The sequence below is a fragment of the Lethenteron reissneri genome, chromosome 41, assembly GCF_015708825.2.
Source record: "Lethenteron reissneri isolate LAM-NWPU_2019-01 chromosome 41, ASM1570882v1, whole genome shotgun sequence".
Taxonomy (NCBI): domain Eukaryota; kingdom Metazoa; phylum Chordata; class Hyperoartia; order Petromyzontiformes; family Petromyzontidae; genus Lethenteron; species Lethenteron reissneri.
Window position 1 is genome coordinate 2,825,357 of NC_083819.1, and position 17,827 is coordinate 2,843,183.

At 49.1% G+C, this 17,827-nt stretch overlaps 1 protein-coding gene across 1 annotated transcript in view; it reads right to left on the reverse strand.

The window, feature by feature from the left end:
- The window catches only part of LOC133352538 (vitellogenin-like), a 33,567-nt gene that overhangs the window by 7,418 nt on the left and 8,322 nt on the right, over window positions 1-17,827 (reverse strand). Inside the window, 19 exon segments of the mRNA XM_061568248.1 lie at window positions 795-995; window positions 1,832-1,939; window positions 2,084-2,140; window positions 2,592-3,137; window positions 4,344-4,448; window positions 4,935-5,023; window positions 5,252-5,483; window positions 6,714-6,870; window positions 7,280-7,465; window positions 7,995-8,088; window positions 8,450-8,651; window positions 9,067-9,186; window positions 9,782-9,931; window positions 10,782-10,906; window positions 12,069-12,166; window positions 12,965-13,182; window positions 15,476-15,577; window positions 15,579-15,695; window positions 17,013-17,138. Of these exon segments, the coding sequence (XP_061424232.1) occupies window positions 795-995; window positions 1,832-1,939; window positions 2,084-2,140; window positions 2,592-3,137; window positions 4,344-4,448; window positions 4,935-5,023; window positions 5,252-5,483; window positions 6,714-6,870; window positions 7,280-7,465; window positions 7,995-8,088; window positions 8,450-8,651; window positions 9,067-9,186; window positions 9,782-9,931; window positions 10,782-10,906; window positions 12,069-12,166; window positions 12,965-13,182; window positions 15,476-15,577; window positions 15,579-15,695; window positions 17,013-17,138 (3,033 nt within the window).

Below are 17,827 nucleotides of genomic sequence, written 5' to 3' on the forward strand. Positions count from 1 at the left end.
AAGCACCGTACACAAAAATGTGCAAAAATCCCAGTGGGATGCAAGTCAAACAACAACAACCACAAGACCACTTAGATTAAGGCCATCAGTCTAACTCTGTAAGATGCACAAGTGCAAGTAGGATGCAGGCATGTGTGCGTTACTGGTGCTGCAAAGCCCAGGCTTTGTGATCCTCATGGCAATTTATTTATTTATTAACTATCTATGTTGGGTCGCAGAGAGGGCATTGTCCGCCTCGCTCGTACTGATCCAAAGGCACTCGTTTGCAACAGAACTCCTCACGATCCTGGCTCCTCAGGGCTGCATGCGGCAGATGAATGCCGCCACCCTGTGCTCATTTGGAGCTGCGAATGACTTTGAGGTTTTTATTTTAATGAACTAACTCCGGTGTGGTAAAATGTGGCCATACAATCATAACTGAGACAGGATGGAGAGAGGCCTTTATCCAGATGTCAATTGACAAAGTGCTGAATATATACACACAGACGTGTTCTTTCACCCATATCAAATATACGTAACGATGCCCTGCGAACCCTACACAGGCTGTTGGGGGTGGATCGGCAAATGCCACGCCCGGCCACTTTTCTCTCCCTTGCGCCGATGTTCACACACCGCACCAGGTACTCACTTTGAAGCTGCGTCGACCGAGGCTAGGCCCAGAACCAGTTCAGATATTCGTCACCGATGTTGGCCATGAAGCGAAAAACAAACCCTGAGCGCAGTGCGCCAACCACTGCACCACCACTCCCCCGTACACGCATCACGCACAGCGAAGACACGCGCGCACGCGTTACCTTTGCCTTGATGTGGGCGGACAAGCGGAACTTGGCGCACAACTTCCACACGCTCAGATCGCTGAGCTCGACGGTAACGATCTTTGCCTTGGGCAGCCCGCTGGACGTGAGGCCGTAGTACAAGGTGGTCTGCAGGCCCTGCTGCTTGCCGTCGGCGCGCACCGCACGCAGCACGATCACCACCTTCGGCTTCGAGTGCTTCTGCGGTTTGCGGTCGGCACGGTGACACGAGAGGATAGAGAGAGAGAGAGAAGAAACACAGAACGGGGCTCATCAGTCTCTGCCGAGCCGAATGGCTCACAGGGCTATACCTAATAAATGAACTTGAACTAGTCGATGGGTGGCACTCCCCCTGTGCTGTGACGTGTAGAGCCACAGCCCCTGCAATTACTTACGCATGATGGCCATGCCACCGTGAGTGGAAGGGCCTGCTCTACGGGGACGGGGGGGGGGGCATTGGAGATCCCTCTCGAGATGATACCTTGACACCTATGTGCTGATCGACCGTGGTGAACCCATTCATGCTGCTGTGTTGACAAAGGGATTTCATAAACTCGCCCCCGTTGTTTCAACTGCTGCACTGGGAATGGCAAGTCCAGTGTGCATGTATGGTATTAGAGGTATTATTTATCTACTTGCGAACAATGTTAACACAATTAGTAACATGTAGCTCCTGCAATGTCGTGACGATATGTTAAAGCATTCTGGCGGCGATCACGCATGGGAAGCTTTTTGTAATTATACTAATTATTGATCAGGCACGGGAATATTAAAACAGAGTTGTGCACGTATTCTTCTCGTGTGGCAGTGGCACAGTTTGGGATGATGAGGAGCCAATACCGAATATGTGGCGAGACATCACAGGAAAGCCTGCAAGCTGACAACATCTCACAATGCGCCACACCTTGTCGCTTACTATTTGAGGTGACTTATTTAGAGTGCGAACTGATCACACGTCGGCGCACCGTTTTTTTTGCAGCGTTCACACGCGAATTCACCGCGTGTGTGTGTGTGTGTGATGCACATCGTGAAGGCACCTCAAACGATTCGGCGCTGACAGTCATGGCGCTGTCACTGGAAGAGGAGGAGCTGCTGCTGCTGCTGCTACTGCTGCTGCTGCTGGCAGGAGAGTGTCTGCGGGAAGTCTGCACGCACACAGCGATCCAGTTGCAGATTCGATCAATATTCCTTGTGTTCAGCGACAACGGGAAGCACTTTGCGGTACAGAGTGTAAATCACCAACATGCGTTGTTGCAGTGAGATCCTGCAAGGCTTCGTTTGCGTCATACCTGGGGCTTCCTGTGGGGGACGTATTTGAAGTTGTAGAATGCGCTCTGGTTCACGTCCTGCAAATGATAAGGAGGGCGTTATTCGGTCGCTCAACGCGTTAGGAAAATATGCACACATTTAATTTTGGCGGTCGGCCGCGTTTCTCGCACCAAGCTCACAGTTGTGCAGCAAGAGAGCGAGACACACGCCGCACCGGTCATATCGCATCCTTGCCCGAAAAGACGTCGATTTTTTTCGCAGCAAGTACGATACACAATAGATTTGTGGATTCGGTCTCGCGGCGAACCCCTTTCGACTTACCGTTGAACTCGAACAATAACATTCGCCGCATTAGCAATTGCACACGTGGCAGTTTAAGTTGTTTGAGTGTGTTGGGTGGTGGAGGGCTTCACAACAACAAAAGTGGCCGTATCATTACGTGGCCGAACCCAAAAATAGATTTCGTCAATTCGCTTCTCCGGCGTGAAAATCCTTCCAAACGCCCGCCACTGCGAGATGCGCACGCACCTTGACCGCGAGCCACTCGAGGCTCTTGCTTTCGCTGCTGCTGCTGCTGCTGCTGCTTGAGCTGGAGCTTGAGCTGGAGCTTGAGCTTGAGCTGGAGTCGGAGCTGGAGCTGGAGCTGGAACTGGAGCTGCGGGCCGGACGGGGCTTCCTGGTCATGGGCGGCTGGACGGTGCTGAACGGCTTGCTGGCGCTGCTGCTGCTGCTGCTGCTACTGCTGCTGCTGCTGGACGAGGAATGCGACTGGGGTCCCAGGTGCGGGGCGCCGTGTCCGGCGTGGTGCCCCTTTGACCCGCGGTGCTTGTGGGGCGACTTGGAGCTGTCCGACGAGCTGGACGACGAACTGGACGACGAGCTGCTGGAGTGCTTTCCGCGTTGCTTCTTGGAGGGCCCCTTGGCAGCCAGGTTCACGGTGCCGGACTTGTGCGGCTTCTTTTTGCCGGCCTTATCCGATGATGATGACGATGATGAGGACGACGACGACGATGACGACGATGACGACGATGAAGATGACGACGAAGAACCGGCTTGTTTTTTAGCTTTCTTGTCCTGAGAGGTGTTGGAAATTGGGGAAACGGCGCAGCATCAGTGTGTCTGAAAGTCAATTTGAAGTCATCGGTGTGCAGTGGCATTGGTTGTCATCAAAATAATAATAGCAACACATTCTGCAGTGCCATAGAATGACAAGCTGTTACAAGGGCGCTGAGCAAACGACACAAACATCGAAACACGAGTCCATCAGAGGATGAGACAGATGTAGAGTCACTCGTCGCGACTTCGCAGTTTTGATCGAGACTTTGAATGACAGCTGCCGCTCAGCAGCTCCGACAGACCGCTCCAAGGACATGTGCCGGTGACGGCACCTCTGCCAAAAGGCCAGCGCAGGTGGAGTGACTGTGCTCCTTCATGGCAATGTTTAGTCTCCACGCACAATCGCCAAACAGGCCATGGGCACGACTTAAAAAGAAAATTAGGTAAAAGAAAAAAATATTTTCAATGCGCACGCTTTAATTTGCGCTCAAAAGGTAGAACATTTATTATTTTGACCCAGAAATTTATCAAAAGTGCTCAATAAAAGTGAGTGGCTTGCATGAAGAAAAATGGAAAATATGGAAAGGAAATAAAATAAAAGTGTGCCACTCGGTGTTCGTTTTGAATGCGGAAACACCAAGCGATGGTGCGCGCCTGTAAATCCAGCGCTTTCAAAGGCTAGGGGGTAGGTGGATCACCTCTACATTTGTAAAAAATCTGCCAAACCCATTGTTGGGCTGCGAGAACTCGCCAGAAGGTGATGGTGCCTCTGCAGCCAAGACGGATTGCATGAAATATGAATAACACTGGGAGATTTCGTTTCGATTTAAAGCTTTCGTGACTGCAGGGATTCATCTTCTTGGTTCTTTCGGTAAAGTCACGTAGAAGGAAAATAATAAAATAATAAAAATAAAACATAATAAAATAATTCTCACGACGTTTCGGCCACAACGCAAGCAGCCGTCTTCAGGTGGAGAACAGGTCTGTCGAGAAGGCAGAGTCTTCTCGACAGACCTGTTCTCCAGAGTCTTCTCGACAGACCTGTTCTCCACCTGAAGGCGGCTGCTTGCGTTGTGGCCGAAACGTCGTGAGAATTATTTTATTATGTTATATTTTTATTATTTTATTATTTTCCTTCTACGTGACTTTACCAAAAGAACCAAGAAGATGAAACACTGGGAGAGGAAACATCGAATAGGCTCCTCGATGTGGAAGGCTCCATACTTTGCCACTGACGAGGATCTTCTTGAGCTGAGAGATGATCGTTTCTCCAACACCCTCCTCTGTAATGGTGGAGTTTTTCTTTGACTTCTTGCTTGCCTTGGCAACCTGAGCGTGAGACAGAGCCAGGGCGACATGGTATGTTGTTACTCGACAACAGATGTGCGTAGCTCTCAAATTGTTGCGAAATAAACATGTTCTTTGCCGTTCGTATACTTTCTTTTGACTGTTTTTGTGCAGCGTCGTGATATGCGGTCACATTTAGACGCTATGTCAATCAAATGTATTGTTATTAGCGTCAACATAAATCATAATCAACAGGCACCACCAATCCAGCGCTGGATGAAAGCCTCTTCAAGTCCTCCTCGGCGGCTAACCTCTCGTGAATTAAGTGAAAGTTGTAACACATGCATCAAATGAGATTATAGTCGCGTGTGTGTGTGTAATGAATGATTTAAACGCACAAACACCATTCGCCCCCTTCGTTAATCCGACGCACACTAAAGTGTACGAAGACCAGGTAACCTGCTTGCAATTCATCCGTCTCCCGTACACGCGCTCGCACGTCTTTCTGTCTGTCTGCACGGCGCTCACCAGTTCCACCATGCGGATGACCTTTTCAGCCGCCTGGGGTCCGGCTTGGAACTCGAGCTCCACCTTTTGGATCTGAGCCTTGCTGCTCGCTGTCAAGAGGCACGGACCACAACGCATGCAGCAGCACGCTCTCGAGACTCGCTTGTGGCTTCGACATCCGAGGCTCTGGGCTCTGGCAGCCCATGAAGTCTACGCGTTCATCGGAACCCGAATATTACGCGCCTTACTATCATCAACATTATTATTCCCAGTGTGATTGTGAGCTGCACGAAAGTGGCCGTTGGGTAGCGCGTGCGTGCGTGCGTGCGTGCACTCACTGGGCTGGACGTAGACCTTGCTGACGTAGTCTCCGATGATCTTGTAGAGCAGCGCGTTGCGGATGAACGCAGCGTTGCGGATCCGGGCGGAGAAGCACACCTTGGTGGAGAGCGCCGCTATCTTGGAGCAGTGCTGCTTCCTGCGCAACACGGGGCGCGCCGTCATGATGTCGTGGATCTGCTTCTGCTCGGCTGACGAGAACTCGTGGGAAGCCCATGGGCGTTGGTAGGCCTGGCAGTGGGCGAGAACGGGGGGGGGAGGGGGGGCAACACGGAGAGCGCGTCGTTCCGAACATTGGTTATGTCTCACACTTTTGGGGCAATGGAGGCATCTCTGACACCCACCCTGCGTTCGTGTACATAGTCCTGACATCTGAATGCACACTGTTCAGCAGCAGTAGTGGCGACGACATCTCGACCTGTTCTGGGCCTTTCACGGCCCGCCTTTTGCCAATTCACACAACGAGTTGTCCTCAAGTTTAACGGGGGGGGGGGGGGGGGCGGTGGGTGTTTGGTCCGCTGGCACTCACGCACCGTGCGCTTAAAAAAAAACCCGCTGGAATGTCGCCAAATCACTCGTCTGCAAACTCGATGGAAAAGTTATTCCTCGACGAAGACGTGGGCTCACTTTGGAACCAAGGGAAGGTTAAACTCAAGAAAACAAACAGCTCGTAAAATGTTCTGTGGCTGCTCTCTATGCCTACTTAAGCCCATTGCGACGTGGGGAGGTGGTGGGGGGGGGGGGGGAATTCAGATGGCTATGAGCTGTTCACTTATCAAACTCATGAGCTTTTCTGATGAGCTAACTTCTTGGTATAAGTATTCATATATCCCGGCCACTCTACGTGTAGTTTAGCCTTAAGCTGTGGATGTGTCGTGAGGCTGTCACACGTTTGAAGCTTTGCTCATGAAATAAAAAAAAGACTTCAAAATCACACGAGGCACGAAATAGTCACATCAATGCAGCATCACCCTTCTAAAAAAAAACATTTAATGCCACTGCAGAGGCAACATTGGAATTTGCCCAATGTGTTTTTTTTTAAGAATATGTTTTCATTCACGAAGCTTTAAACTCATCTTGGAAGGCCTAAGCCACGCACACTTTAGGTCTGTGCACTATTCACAACATGTTACTGATATCTGTATTGGCTTGCGCCTTTGTTTAGGTCATAGTTCAAGACTGTGAAATGCGCAGTTTTTTTGTTCCACCCACTATTGACAGACTAATTCACACATGCAGGGCCGTGCTACATTCACCTTTAGCCGCACAGGGACAGCTTGCTTCAGGGTGTCCCCTAGGCTAAAACATTAGCTGGGCGTTGAAATTATTGAGATGATGATGATGACGATTGAGATTTAAGACTTCTACAGTTGTCGAAGAATGGAGGCATCGTACAAATGCACATCGTTAATCACGTCATATTTCATAAGTGGTGTTGGCTGCCCACGTTGGTTCACTTACCGCTCTGGCCTGGTGCTGGCCACGCTGTTGTGGATGTTGCTGGCGGTGTTGCTGCTGCTGCTGGGATGTGAGTCCCCTGTCCAAAGTCATCTTCGGGGGCAGCACGGGCAAGATACGACTGCCGGAGGCGTCTCTCACGAACACAATGGATTCCATGCTGCACACACGGACGGGGCAAAGACACTCCTCTTTAGTATTCTTGAGGGCTTATGCTTAGGCTTTGAATATACGTGTAAGCTAGAGTTAGGCTAGACTTGGGTTAAGATGGGGTGGAGGCATTGGCTGGATTTCGACTTTTGACCAGGGTTAGAATTAGTGTAGGGTTACAATAAGGCGAGCATTAGCCCGAGGCAATAGTTTGATTTAGGATAGAGTTTGGCTAGGGTTAGAATGTGGCTAGATTCGAACTTACGCCTGGGTCAGACTTAGGCTAGGTTTAGACTGCGAGGTCTGGTTTGGCTTTGTCTAGATTGGAGTTGTAACGGAGACGTTTTCAACGGGAATCGAGGTGCATGCTGGCAAGTTTTGAAGGTTCCATATTATTCCGTCCCACGAACGAATCTCACGTTGATAGCACCACGACGGTCTTCTGCTGGAAGGGCTTCATCGACACCTTGAAGTTGCTCTCCCTGGCGTTCATCTCAATCTTGCCGTTGACTCCGAGGCCTGCGCTCATCTTGTAGTGGGTCTGCATACCGGCTTTGACCAGATCCGTGTTGAGGCCCATGATAGCCACGGCATGCTTGGAGATGCTGTTAAGAGAGGAGAGAAGGAACGTGAGAACTTGTTGGTCATTGCCGGGGGGATTCAGGACTGGCATTTGTCATGTGTTGTCGATCAATTCCCAATTGTGCTGTCGAAACGTCAGCAGTGCAACGCATCGTGTTAGAGGATGGCCCACAGAAGTCGAGATACCATTGCTACCTTTGAGACCCCTTCACGTGACCGCTGATTCACGCAGTAGAGGGCAGCACTTTCCCAACAGCTCTGCATATGAGAGTTATGTTTATCGAATGACAGTAAAAGTTTGATGGCTTATATTATTTTATAACATGATGCCTTGTTTTATGTGCCGATCATTGGAAAGCAGGCAGGGGCCATCAACTTACTACACTTGAAAGCCCGGTTTTAAAACATAGTTAGCGGCCTTGAATTGAACCCAAAATCTCAGCGGTGCCGGCTCAAGACTTCTCCGAGCCACCCGAACAATTTGAATGGCGATGCGCAACTCGGGGGTGAGATGGAGGGGGGGCGTGGGGGGGTTGCACGTCAAGTGCATACCTGGTAGTCGCGGCCACGTGGAGCTCGATGTTGGCGGCGAGGAGGTCTGCGAGCTTCATGTCCGCGGGCAGCGATTGCGCGAAGCTGGCGTGAACTGTGCACAGGGGAGACGCAACTCATCACTTCTAAGCCAGCCCGTGTTCGCATACACCCCCCAACTTTGTTTTAGAATTGTGCCCAGTCATCATCATTGTCGTCAGCAGCAGCAACCGTGCTCTATCCATTGTCGGATGAAGAATTATCCATGTCATCACCATCCCTCATGGGTCTGCAATGTCGTACAAGCTCCCATCTAGCGTCTCATCTGGACATCTGTGAAAACTACTGGATGACGTCTGTGAAAAAGAGCTTCATAGCTCATCAGATTGCTCCAATGTTAACAAAGATTCTGATTCATCGTTCCAGCTGCGACGTCAACGACATGGACGGGGGGGGGGGGGGGGGCGGCAACGTACGGTTGGCACGGTTGGTGGTCACTCCGGCGACCAGGAGGTTGAGGTCCATGGCGATGCCGATGCACACGGGCTGCATGTAGCGGACTTCGGACACGACGTAGCCCTTGGTGAGGAGCACGTCCATGCCCTGCTCCAGCTTGCTCACGACCGCGCGGATCTGCTCCTGCGCCGCCGTGTGGTGCGAGCGTGCGCTTTGCCACATCTGCGGGGGCACCGTTTTTGCCGGGCGGCGGTTACAGCGCGCCGCGCCGCGAGCTTGGGTCCCGACTCACGGCCAATAACGGTGGTGAATGTTTTAAAGAGGAAAAAAAACGATTGAAACTTGGTTTTTTATTTAACCGGGTAAGGATCACTGAGCAATAGGATTGACTGTTTTTTACCTTTTCCGTTTAGCAAGCATATGCATTGCTGCCCAATAGTATTGATTGTGTGCTGTATTTACGGTAACATATCCTAAACCGTGCAGCGAAGCCATCGGACACATATCGTATGGGATATTTTGTGTTTAGTTGTTGGCCTTCGCCCGTACCTCCGATTAGCACGGTTAGCTACGTACGGTGAGAAAGAAGTTCAACATACAACGTACATATGTACAAGAAAGAGCAATCAGCACTTGCCTGTGAGATTCGCTGCATAATTTTCTTGTCAAGCTCTGCAAACACCACCTCCTGCCCATGAACCTTGATGTATCCTGAGGCAAGTGGCCTCTCTTCAGGGACCGACTTCCAGTCCGACAGCTGCCCGGCACACAAAGACAGAGGCATGAGGAAGGAAAAACGTTGGAATTGTTTTGCATTTAGGTTACGTCACGATTCCATCATCAACCCCGACCCAGTAATTTTTACAAAGTGTCAAAACTTGGAGGTCGATGATTCAATTGACGAATTTATTCTTTATTGTGTCGTGTTTACTGTCTCATTTGTATCATCTAATTTGTATTGTCCATTATTGTATTTTATGTCCAACATCTTTATTTCATTTGATGTCACCTTTGTTCTATCTTTTTTGGACTGTCCCTGAAATAAATCCTGCCTGTCTCTTTCGAATAATGAGCTATTTGCTTTACACTGTTACATTAGCCTAATTGCACACATAACGGGCACATCATATGCATAAATCAAAATAACATTTCTCCGCTCATGTTGTGAATCGATGCACCATCATCACCATCATCGACGACGATGCATCATTTACACGCCCGGGCAGATGTCTAGCAACGGGACTACTTTTGTTCGTTTACGCATCACGCGTTTCTCGTTTCTACTCGGCGCGTCAGCGCGCTCCGCGAGCTCCGTGGCGCGCGCCGTCCGAGACCGCCGCTTGGCGTCTTGCCTTGCGCAGGGTGTCGTGGATGCTGGACACGTGGCTCCTTGCTTGGCTGCTGCGCAGCACAGTCTGCCTGTCCAGTGCCGTGCCGTAGGAATCTTGCTCCTGGCTGCCCCTGTACAGCAGCTCCTGGAGACCTTCGGCGCGCAGTCCAAACTGCAAGGGCGGCGAGGCGGGGCGGGGCAGGGCGGGGGGTTGCAGAGGAATAACGCAAAACAAAGTGGGTGGCCCACAGGACGGGTGAGGAACGGGCGGAGAAAAAAATGCTCGAGGCTGCTGAGACAAATCAATTAGCAGTCTGGGTCTGTGCGTCGAGTCAAGGTGAGACGAAGCGCAAAGTGAACGTGATCGTTTCTTGTGCGGGGAATTACCGAAAAGCGTACGACCCAGTTGTGAAGTGGCCCTCGAAGATGTTGTGATAAAATGTAAATGTGTTCTGGTGGCTAAGGTCGAATCCCAAATTTGAAACTCGAGATAATTTTTTTGTTCAAAGTAGCTTCACGTAATTACATTTACCCACGTCTCGTGGGTGAATGAGACATGGGTAAATTTAATTACGTAAAAGCAGGGAATTCAATAGGCATTAGCATGGTTAAATAAAGGATATCAACCAGCGAACTTCAATTAAGGTTTTGGAGACTAATTAGTGGTATATTGAATTGCACCCAATAAACGAATGTCCACTCAGCAACAAAAACAGCCAACGCAGCAGCATTTGTTAAGGAAAGCATGACTGCTGATGAGACCCTGAAGGTCAAAACCGGTCTAAAGTTTGCTTATATAAACATATACCGGTGAATAACATTGGCTGGCGGACTAAAGCAAATATCTCACTATGAGAGGCCAAACTGAGATCTATTCGTTAATGAGATTTAATTGCGCACGATGCCCCCACAAACAAGGCACCGGTAATGCATTCTCAACGGTCCGATGGCAAAAACCGTGCACAGCGCCCCCTGCTGTCTCGTCACTGTAACATTGCCCCGGTCAGTTTCGTCGCGCGTACCTCCAGAATGTCGCTGGCGTAGCCCATGCCCTGGCCGCGGATCTTGGCTGCCAAAGCACGAGGCAGAGGGCCGGATGGAGAGTTGATCCTGAAGTAGTCAGCAGAGACACCAGCCATGGTCCTCGCTGCAAGCAGAACCGTACGACAACCAAAGTGTAAATAACAACAACAACAGCAGCAGCAGGCTCTTGGTGGTCGTTTATGCTCTACTTAGGATAATGCGGTGTCCTTATCACAGTTTTTGAGGTCAAGCCCAAAAGCCTCAAATACAAACAAACAGAGAGCGTTAATATGAATACGGCTGATAATCATTAAAATATTTCTTGAATTTGGCAAAGTTATAGAAGCTTTGGAAAACAGACAATGACGACGGGAGGGAGTTTCCATCACGATTGGAGGAAGCCAGCAAGAGAGAGCACGAATGATAGTACAGCAAATAGGATCCAAAACGTTTCTTAAATTGAGCAGCGATACAGGAACCTCCCGAAAGAGATGATGATAGGGCATTATAATTCGTACAGGATGAAGAAAGGGAAAATTATGGGTCCTGCAATATGGAAGTTGAACACAGCACGAATGAGAAGGAAACACTCAATCTGATAGAACAAGTGCTTAACATGGACAGATGTATCAAGGCATGACAATTATGGGAATTATGAATGATTGGCAAGTGACTGAACAATGCTGGCATGTAGAAGCAGCAATCAATTTAACTACTAGACTTATATCCAGCAGTCAGGTAATTGATACAAAACTTTAACTAACTGATTTTTTTAAACGAATTGTAAGTCTTTTTTTACACTTGACAACTGCCACTCACGTAATTCAGCAGTTTCCCAAAACGAGCCTGCATTCAATCCCACAGTTTCTTGAAATATGCCCTATTTACCCCGAGAATGTGTACCTTCCACCAAGTTAAGTCAAGGCATATTAGACTTTGGCCATAGCAAGAGCTTATACATTGCACATGCGTAGGTCATTTCGTCAGGCAGCGATGGGCAAAACAAATTTCTGGTCCAATTTACTGAAGTGATGAAATGTAGATACAAATTCCAAATTATTTTGAAGTGTGTAATTTAAATACCAATTGCAAATGATGATGAAATTCATCATCATCATCATCATCGGCCGTAATCAATCGACTGCTCGATTACGGCCTCCCCAAGCCACCTCAGCCATATAATCAAATGACATAATTTGAATGACATGCGTTCGAGATGCTGCCCATCTCTGCGGCGACTCCGACAGTAACGCGGCTGCGTGGGGTTCGACGGCGGCTCTACAGACCGTTGAACATGTCCATGTGCACGGCCTTGCTGTAGCGGCTTCCGAGGCGATCCAGTTTGGAGCCCATCATCTTGATGGCCACGCTGCAGGCTGCGGCACTGGATGAACCAAACCGGATGAGAAATACAATTCAGATTAACGACCCGAAGGAAACCAATTTTAGAATGGTGATGTGGCGTGTCTCTCACGACCGGTACGGTGCCTGCACGCCTGCAATCCACCGGCTTGGATGTGGGATTGGTGGATCGTGCAGGGACTTAGTGGGCACAAATCGATGCATTTATTGTGACTGCCAGAATTGATAAATAAAAAAAAATCGATGCATCATTAAATGACCATACTGGACTTGCAATCCAGAAATCGCTGGTCGCTGGTATTATTCAATCTCCCGGCATAGCAGTTGAAACAAGGGACGAATTTTCTAAATTCACCTGCCTCAGTCCACGAAACAGTATAACTGAGCACACCGCTGTTGATCGGCAGGTCACGTGTGATCGAAAGCTTTCGACACTTCACGCGATAACCTCAAAGTGCACCTGGCCTGGCACAGGCGCCGTGGTGGTGAATGCATAGCTGTCAACTCACACGGTTTAGCCGTATTCTTATACTGGGAAATTGAGTTTTCAGGTCCGCACGGCGTACAGCCGTTTCAATACGGGCAAACACAGTCTAATGTGTTTTTTTTTGTGTTTCTCCCTTGTGATGGGACTTTGTAGAATGAACGTTGAGATTTATACGTGGCACGGGATAACTAATAAGCTCTGAAATGGTCTATAATAAGGTAGGGCACCGATAAGGGTGGTTGACAGGCATGCGAATGCTATTGATGTTCTTGCTGTCGTTGTTGGTGGTGGTGGTGGTGGCAGTGGCGGTGGCTGCTGTGCGGCGTTACTCACACGTCCCTGAACTCGGGGTTGCTGCTCCGGGACAACGAGCGCATTTGAGAGTAGGCGAAACTCGCCACCTGCAGGTTGGGCTCACGACGGATGCGCACGGCGACCATGCTGACCAGCGCCACGGACGGCTTCGACTCGAGGAAGACGATGCAGGCGCGGATCCGGAGCTCCGACTTGATGGCCGCGTTCAGGAAGATGGGCAGCACGATCTCTTGCACCTTTGCGGCGGCGGCGAATGAAACAGAGAGGGTGGCGTTAGCGGAGACGCGTCGGTGCCACCCGCGCCGAATGTTTGGGTGGCGAGCCTTAATGGGTCAGCCTCCTAAGAGCGAAAACTCAAGCCAGGGTGTTGCTCAAACTCCAGTTGCTCACGACTCACGGCAACCGCAGCAACACAAATTAACTCGTTACGCGCCGCATGCGACCCTACGATTGTTCATCACGTCCCACGTGACGCGCTAAGCAATTAACGCTGCACCACGTGGAACACGAATACAAAGATTCCCCGTATAGCCTTGAACAGACTGTTAGGGCAAGTGCTGTTAGCGAGCACCTATAAAGGCCGGCGCGGCACGCGAGAGTGTGGGTGGACAACACCACGCACAGCCACCTTTGTCTCCCCAGTAGTGGTATATATACACACACCACACTCGGTACTCATTTGAGGTTGAGTCGACCTAGGGGATTGGGGGGGGCAGCAGGACCGGTTTAGATCATTGTCACGTTTTGGCCGTGAGCAGGAATCGAACTTGGGCGGGCAGGTTCGCAGCGCAACGAACTCACCGCTGCACTCTCTACGTGTAACACGTGCACGCTCCAAGTGTATTTATTTAGTATTTGAATGAGGATTAAACTGGGAAACGCAGGAAAAATATAGCGTGGTGGTGGGTCGCGAGAAATGGAGTTTGAGGGGGGGGGGGGGAACTCTGCTTGCAGCTGCAAACAAACGCTGCATACAAATCCATGACTTAATTAAACGCAAGTGATGGTGTGAACATAACGCGCTCGATTCGTCATTGCCGCAGTTGCAAGAGCTTGTTGTGTGTGAATTCATGTTAACCCTGAGACTGAATGGGAACCCACCATCAACCGCAGGGAATAATTCCCCACGTGGCATCTTTGATGTTGTTTGTGTGCACCGTGTCTTAATTGTTGGTCGCAGATTGCTCTTAGATGGCTTCTGTTCGTAAAATCAGTTTCACTAAGCATCGCTGGATATCCAAAAAAATATCAGCGCATGGCAGATCACACGTGTTGAGTTATTATTGATTATTTTTGGCTACAATTGCTGATAGTCACACTTCTACTGGACTGGGTCATTGAGGCAATTGTGTAAAAAACATGCATTTGTTGCACTGAGAACATCCAAAATGTACATATTCAATTGGAAATACATACAGATAACGTTACATAATGTACTCTTATACATAACATCCCGTTTTATGAATGCAATAATAGAATGAAAACGATTACGTAAACTTCGCCGACTGCATTTTACAGCTGGGGGCTATTGAGCGGGTAAAGGCCGACCTCTCGCTCTCATTACCCAGCAAGCACACGGGCGATGTAGGGTAATGAAGTGTGTCGAGAGGAATTATAATATCTCGAGAGAGAGAGGGGTAGAGGGGGGGTATGGGCTTGCACTTCAATAAATTTAGGGCAATTGTGTCACTGGCAATCAGAATCAGAATTTAGACTGCCGGAGAGAATCCGATGAGCTATGAAGCTCTTTGTTTTTTTTCCACAGATGCTCCAGTATGGGCCGGTCAGCAAGTTACAACGGCGAACAACACCGACAAAAAATAACCGAAATGAATGTAAAATAGAGAAAATGGTAAACAAGTCACCGAATGTAAATTATGAATTTCGTATTTAAATGCGTCCAACTTATGGAGCTTGGGCAAATCACGACAGTGTGGTTACAAAGTGGCCAGGCGTGACAACTTGGTACAGCGACGGGAGAGAGAGAGAGAGAAGAAGCCGCGTCAGGCCGTTTGATGACCGCCGTGTTTGATGAACAATGATCGCTCTGGATGAGCGCACAACCTCGGGCGCTCACGTGACCGTTGACTGAGGTCCCCATCGTAAGTTGCCTGCTTGGAGGAAGACCGGATCAGATATGTCCAAATTTGGTCAAAATATTAGCGATTTTTTTACGCACAACACTAAATGGCCATCTACACTATGGGAACCTCATTTGCCAGTAAAAATATGATAATTGGTTCTTTACCCTTCTATCTGGCAACAAAACTGTCAGTTTTGTTGCCAGAAACTGTCAGTTTTGTTGCCAGATAGATAGAAGGGTAAAGAACCAATTATCACTAAATGGCCAATTACGGGTGAAACAAAGAGGCGGATATTGTGCGAGGTTTCTTTTTTGCATTTTGCATTTTGCAGGTGATGATTGGCGCCCACCAACAACTTGCCACCCAATGACCTCCAAGCGCATCGCGGCGTCGAGGGAGCAGGATGAGTGCGTTGCACCGCGGCTCGGCGCGGGCACGAGCTCACCTTGCGCGGGTCTCTCTTGGCGATGTTCCTCAGCGCCATGATCGCCTCGGCCTGCACACGGGTCGAGTACTCGTCCAGGGACTTGCCCTGCGCCGGCAGGAAACTTCTGGATCTTCTTCAGGCTGCTGGGTTGCCCGGCGTTGCCTATGGCCTTGATGGCCAGGATGATCTCCTCCTCGTCGGCTCTGTCTGCTGACTGGCTCAGCAGGTCTTGGAGCGGCTACACAGGCGGATGCGAGAGAACACAACGGCGAATTATTTCGTAAGTCACCGAGGTCAAGGGCTGTGTGTGTGCAAAAGCGTCGACCGCGCGCACAATTGCTGCGTCGTGGCGGTTGCGACGGAAGTGCGTGGCATGTGCCGAGTTGTCGCAGGAAAGTGTGCAGAGCAGCACAAGCGCACACGGCCATGCGACTGCATAGATAGCTAGTCAGACGATGATGTGTCTCCTTCGTATTACTGTCTCTCCACGTAAAATATAAAAGTATATCTTACATAACCCAGCAGGCCCCACTGCTATCTGGGAGTGCACCATTTCAGCAGCATTGATTCAGTAAAGGAAAACTTCCGAACGCTTATGACTAACAGTGTCTCGCCAGCAGCCAGGCTTGCTTGAATCATTGCTGGTGAACGACGGGATGTTTTAGGCAAGGGACCTCACGTTAAAATAGGGGTACTGTTTCCACATGTACATAAGGTCGTTGCATCAGCCCCACCCAGATCACATCCAACGTTTCCACACCTTGCCACTGCGGTACAACGTTGAGATAGCAACGAATGACAGGGAGATGATGAGCTGTATTTCTTAAGTGTGAACGGCTTTGAGTCGTTACACAAAACTAGATTGTTGACTGTATGAAGGACGATTTTGTACTGTGGAGATGAGAATTGGAACATGTCGAATCATTCTGCTGATCCATAGCACCTGTGACCTCTCGCCTTAAGAACTGTATCTGTCCAATGATCTCAAGAAATACGATAAATTGTGTGCTTGGATTTTACATTCCTGCAGCCATCTGCTCATATCAGAGTGAAATTACCAAATCTCACTGTATGATGTAAATCAAGTGTTAATTTGCAGAAGCAAGCATGCATGTATCAGGGCTGTAGCCCAAAATAGCCAACCAATTTGAAAATCAGCAGCACCTACATTATCAAATCACGTAACTACTCCTGCACAACTTCCGATTTCAGCTCTCCGTTGCAAAAACATACATTTAATTGGGCTCTCACCTGATTAAGTGAAGTGCTAAATATAATCCTGAGTCTATATTTGCTTTTAATTTATCATACAATTCCCGGCCGTGGCTAACATAAGCGGCAAGTGACATCCGAACTAGCATTGGGCCTTCTCTTCACCAATCCACACGGGCCAGCGTGGTGAAGTATGGCCAAGCGATCCCTATGAAGGACACGACATAGGGAAGAGGCCTTAGGGCATTCACAAAAGGACTGTTCATCTTTTTTATTTTCTCTTTTGTTTATTCCGATAAAGCGTCACCGAGTCCCAGGGCTCACGCTTTACTCTCAAATTCACCTGCAGCAACTCATCGGGGCAGGAGACGGTGTTGGCGCAGTAGCGGAAGACGAGCGAGCCGTATCCCAGCACCGTGGTCTTGCGCAGCATGGGACGGTTCCTGATGAAGCTGGAGTGAAGCAAATCCTGCACGGAGACACGGCCATTCGCACAGCGGGAGGGAAGGAGGGAGTGATTGAAAGCCTTCCTTTAAAAAAATTAAAATTGCCAACACTTTTCTCGTAGGACTAGATTGCACTTCTCTAAATTCCGTTGCAAAAATTGTAATTCGCATCGAGAAGGCAGTTTGTTTGAAATGCCATTCGTCGAAACGGTGGCACTAAACTGGTGTCCATTGCATGCACGTTGTGCACACTAGTCCAATTTATTTGCATATAAGCAGGGTTGATCGGAGACTTTACATTAACACAATACAATTAGCATTTCCAAAAGGTTGACCAATAGATGGTATCTTCAAATGGCAGAATCACATTTTACAAATCTTTTTGAGTTCCCACGGAACACACAGATTTCACAAATACTTCACAAATACTACACAAATACTACACAAGGCATGGCTAGCCTCAGTGGCGAGTGATATCCAAACTGTTTCTGGGCCCCTGCTTCACCAACCTGCACTGACCAGCATGGTGAAGTATGGTAAAAAAATTCCCACGACCAGCACAGCATTGGTGGTGGCCTTAGGCCACCAGTCGTTTGACTAAGAGGTGTAAATTATGATAATGATTTCTACTCGGCATTACATGCGTTTCCCAGCTTGTAGAATATGCATGCATGTTGAACTTCTTTCGCACCGTACGTAGCCATCCGTGCTA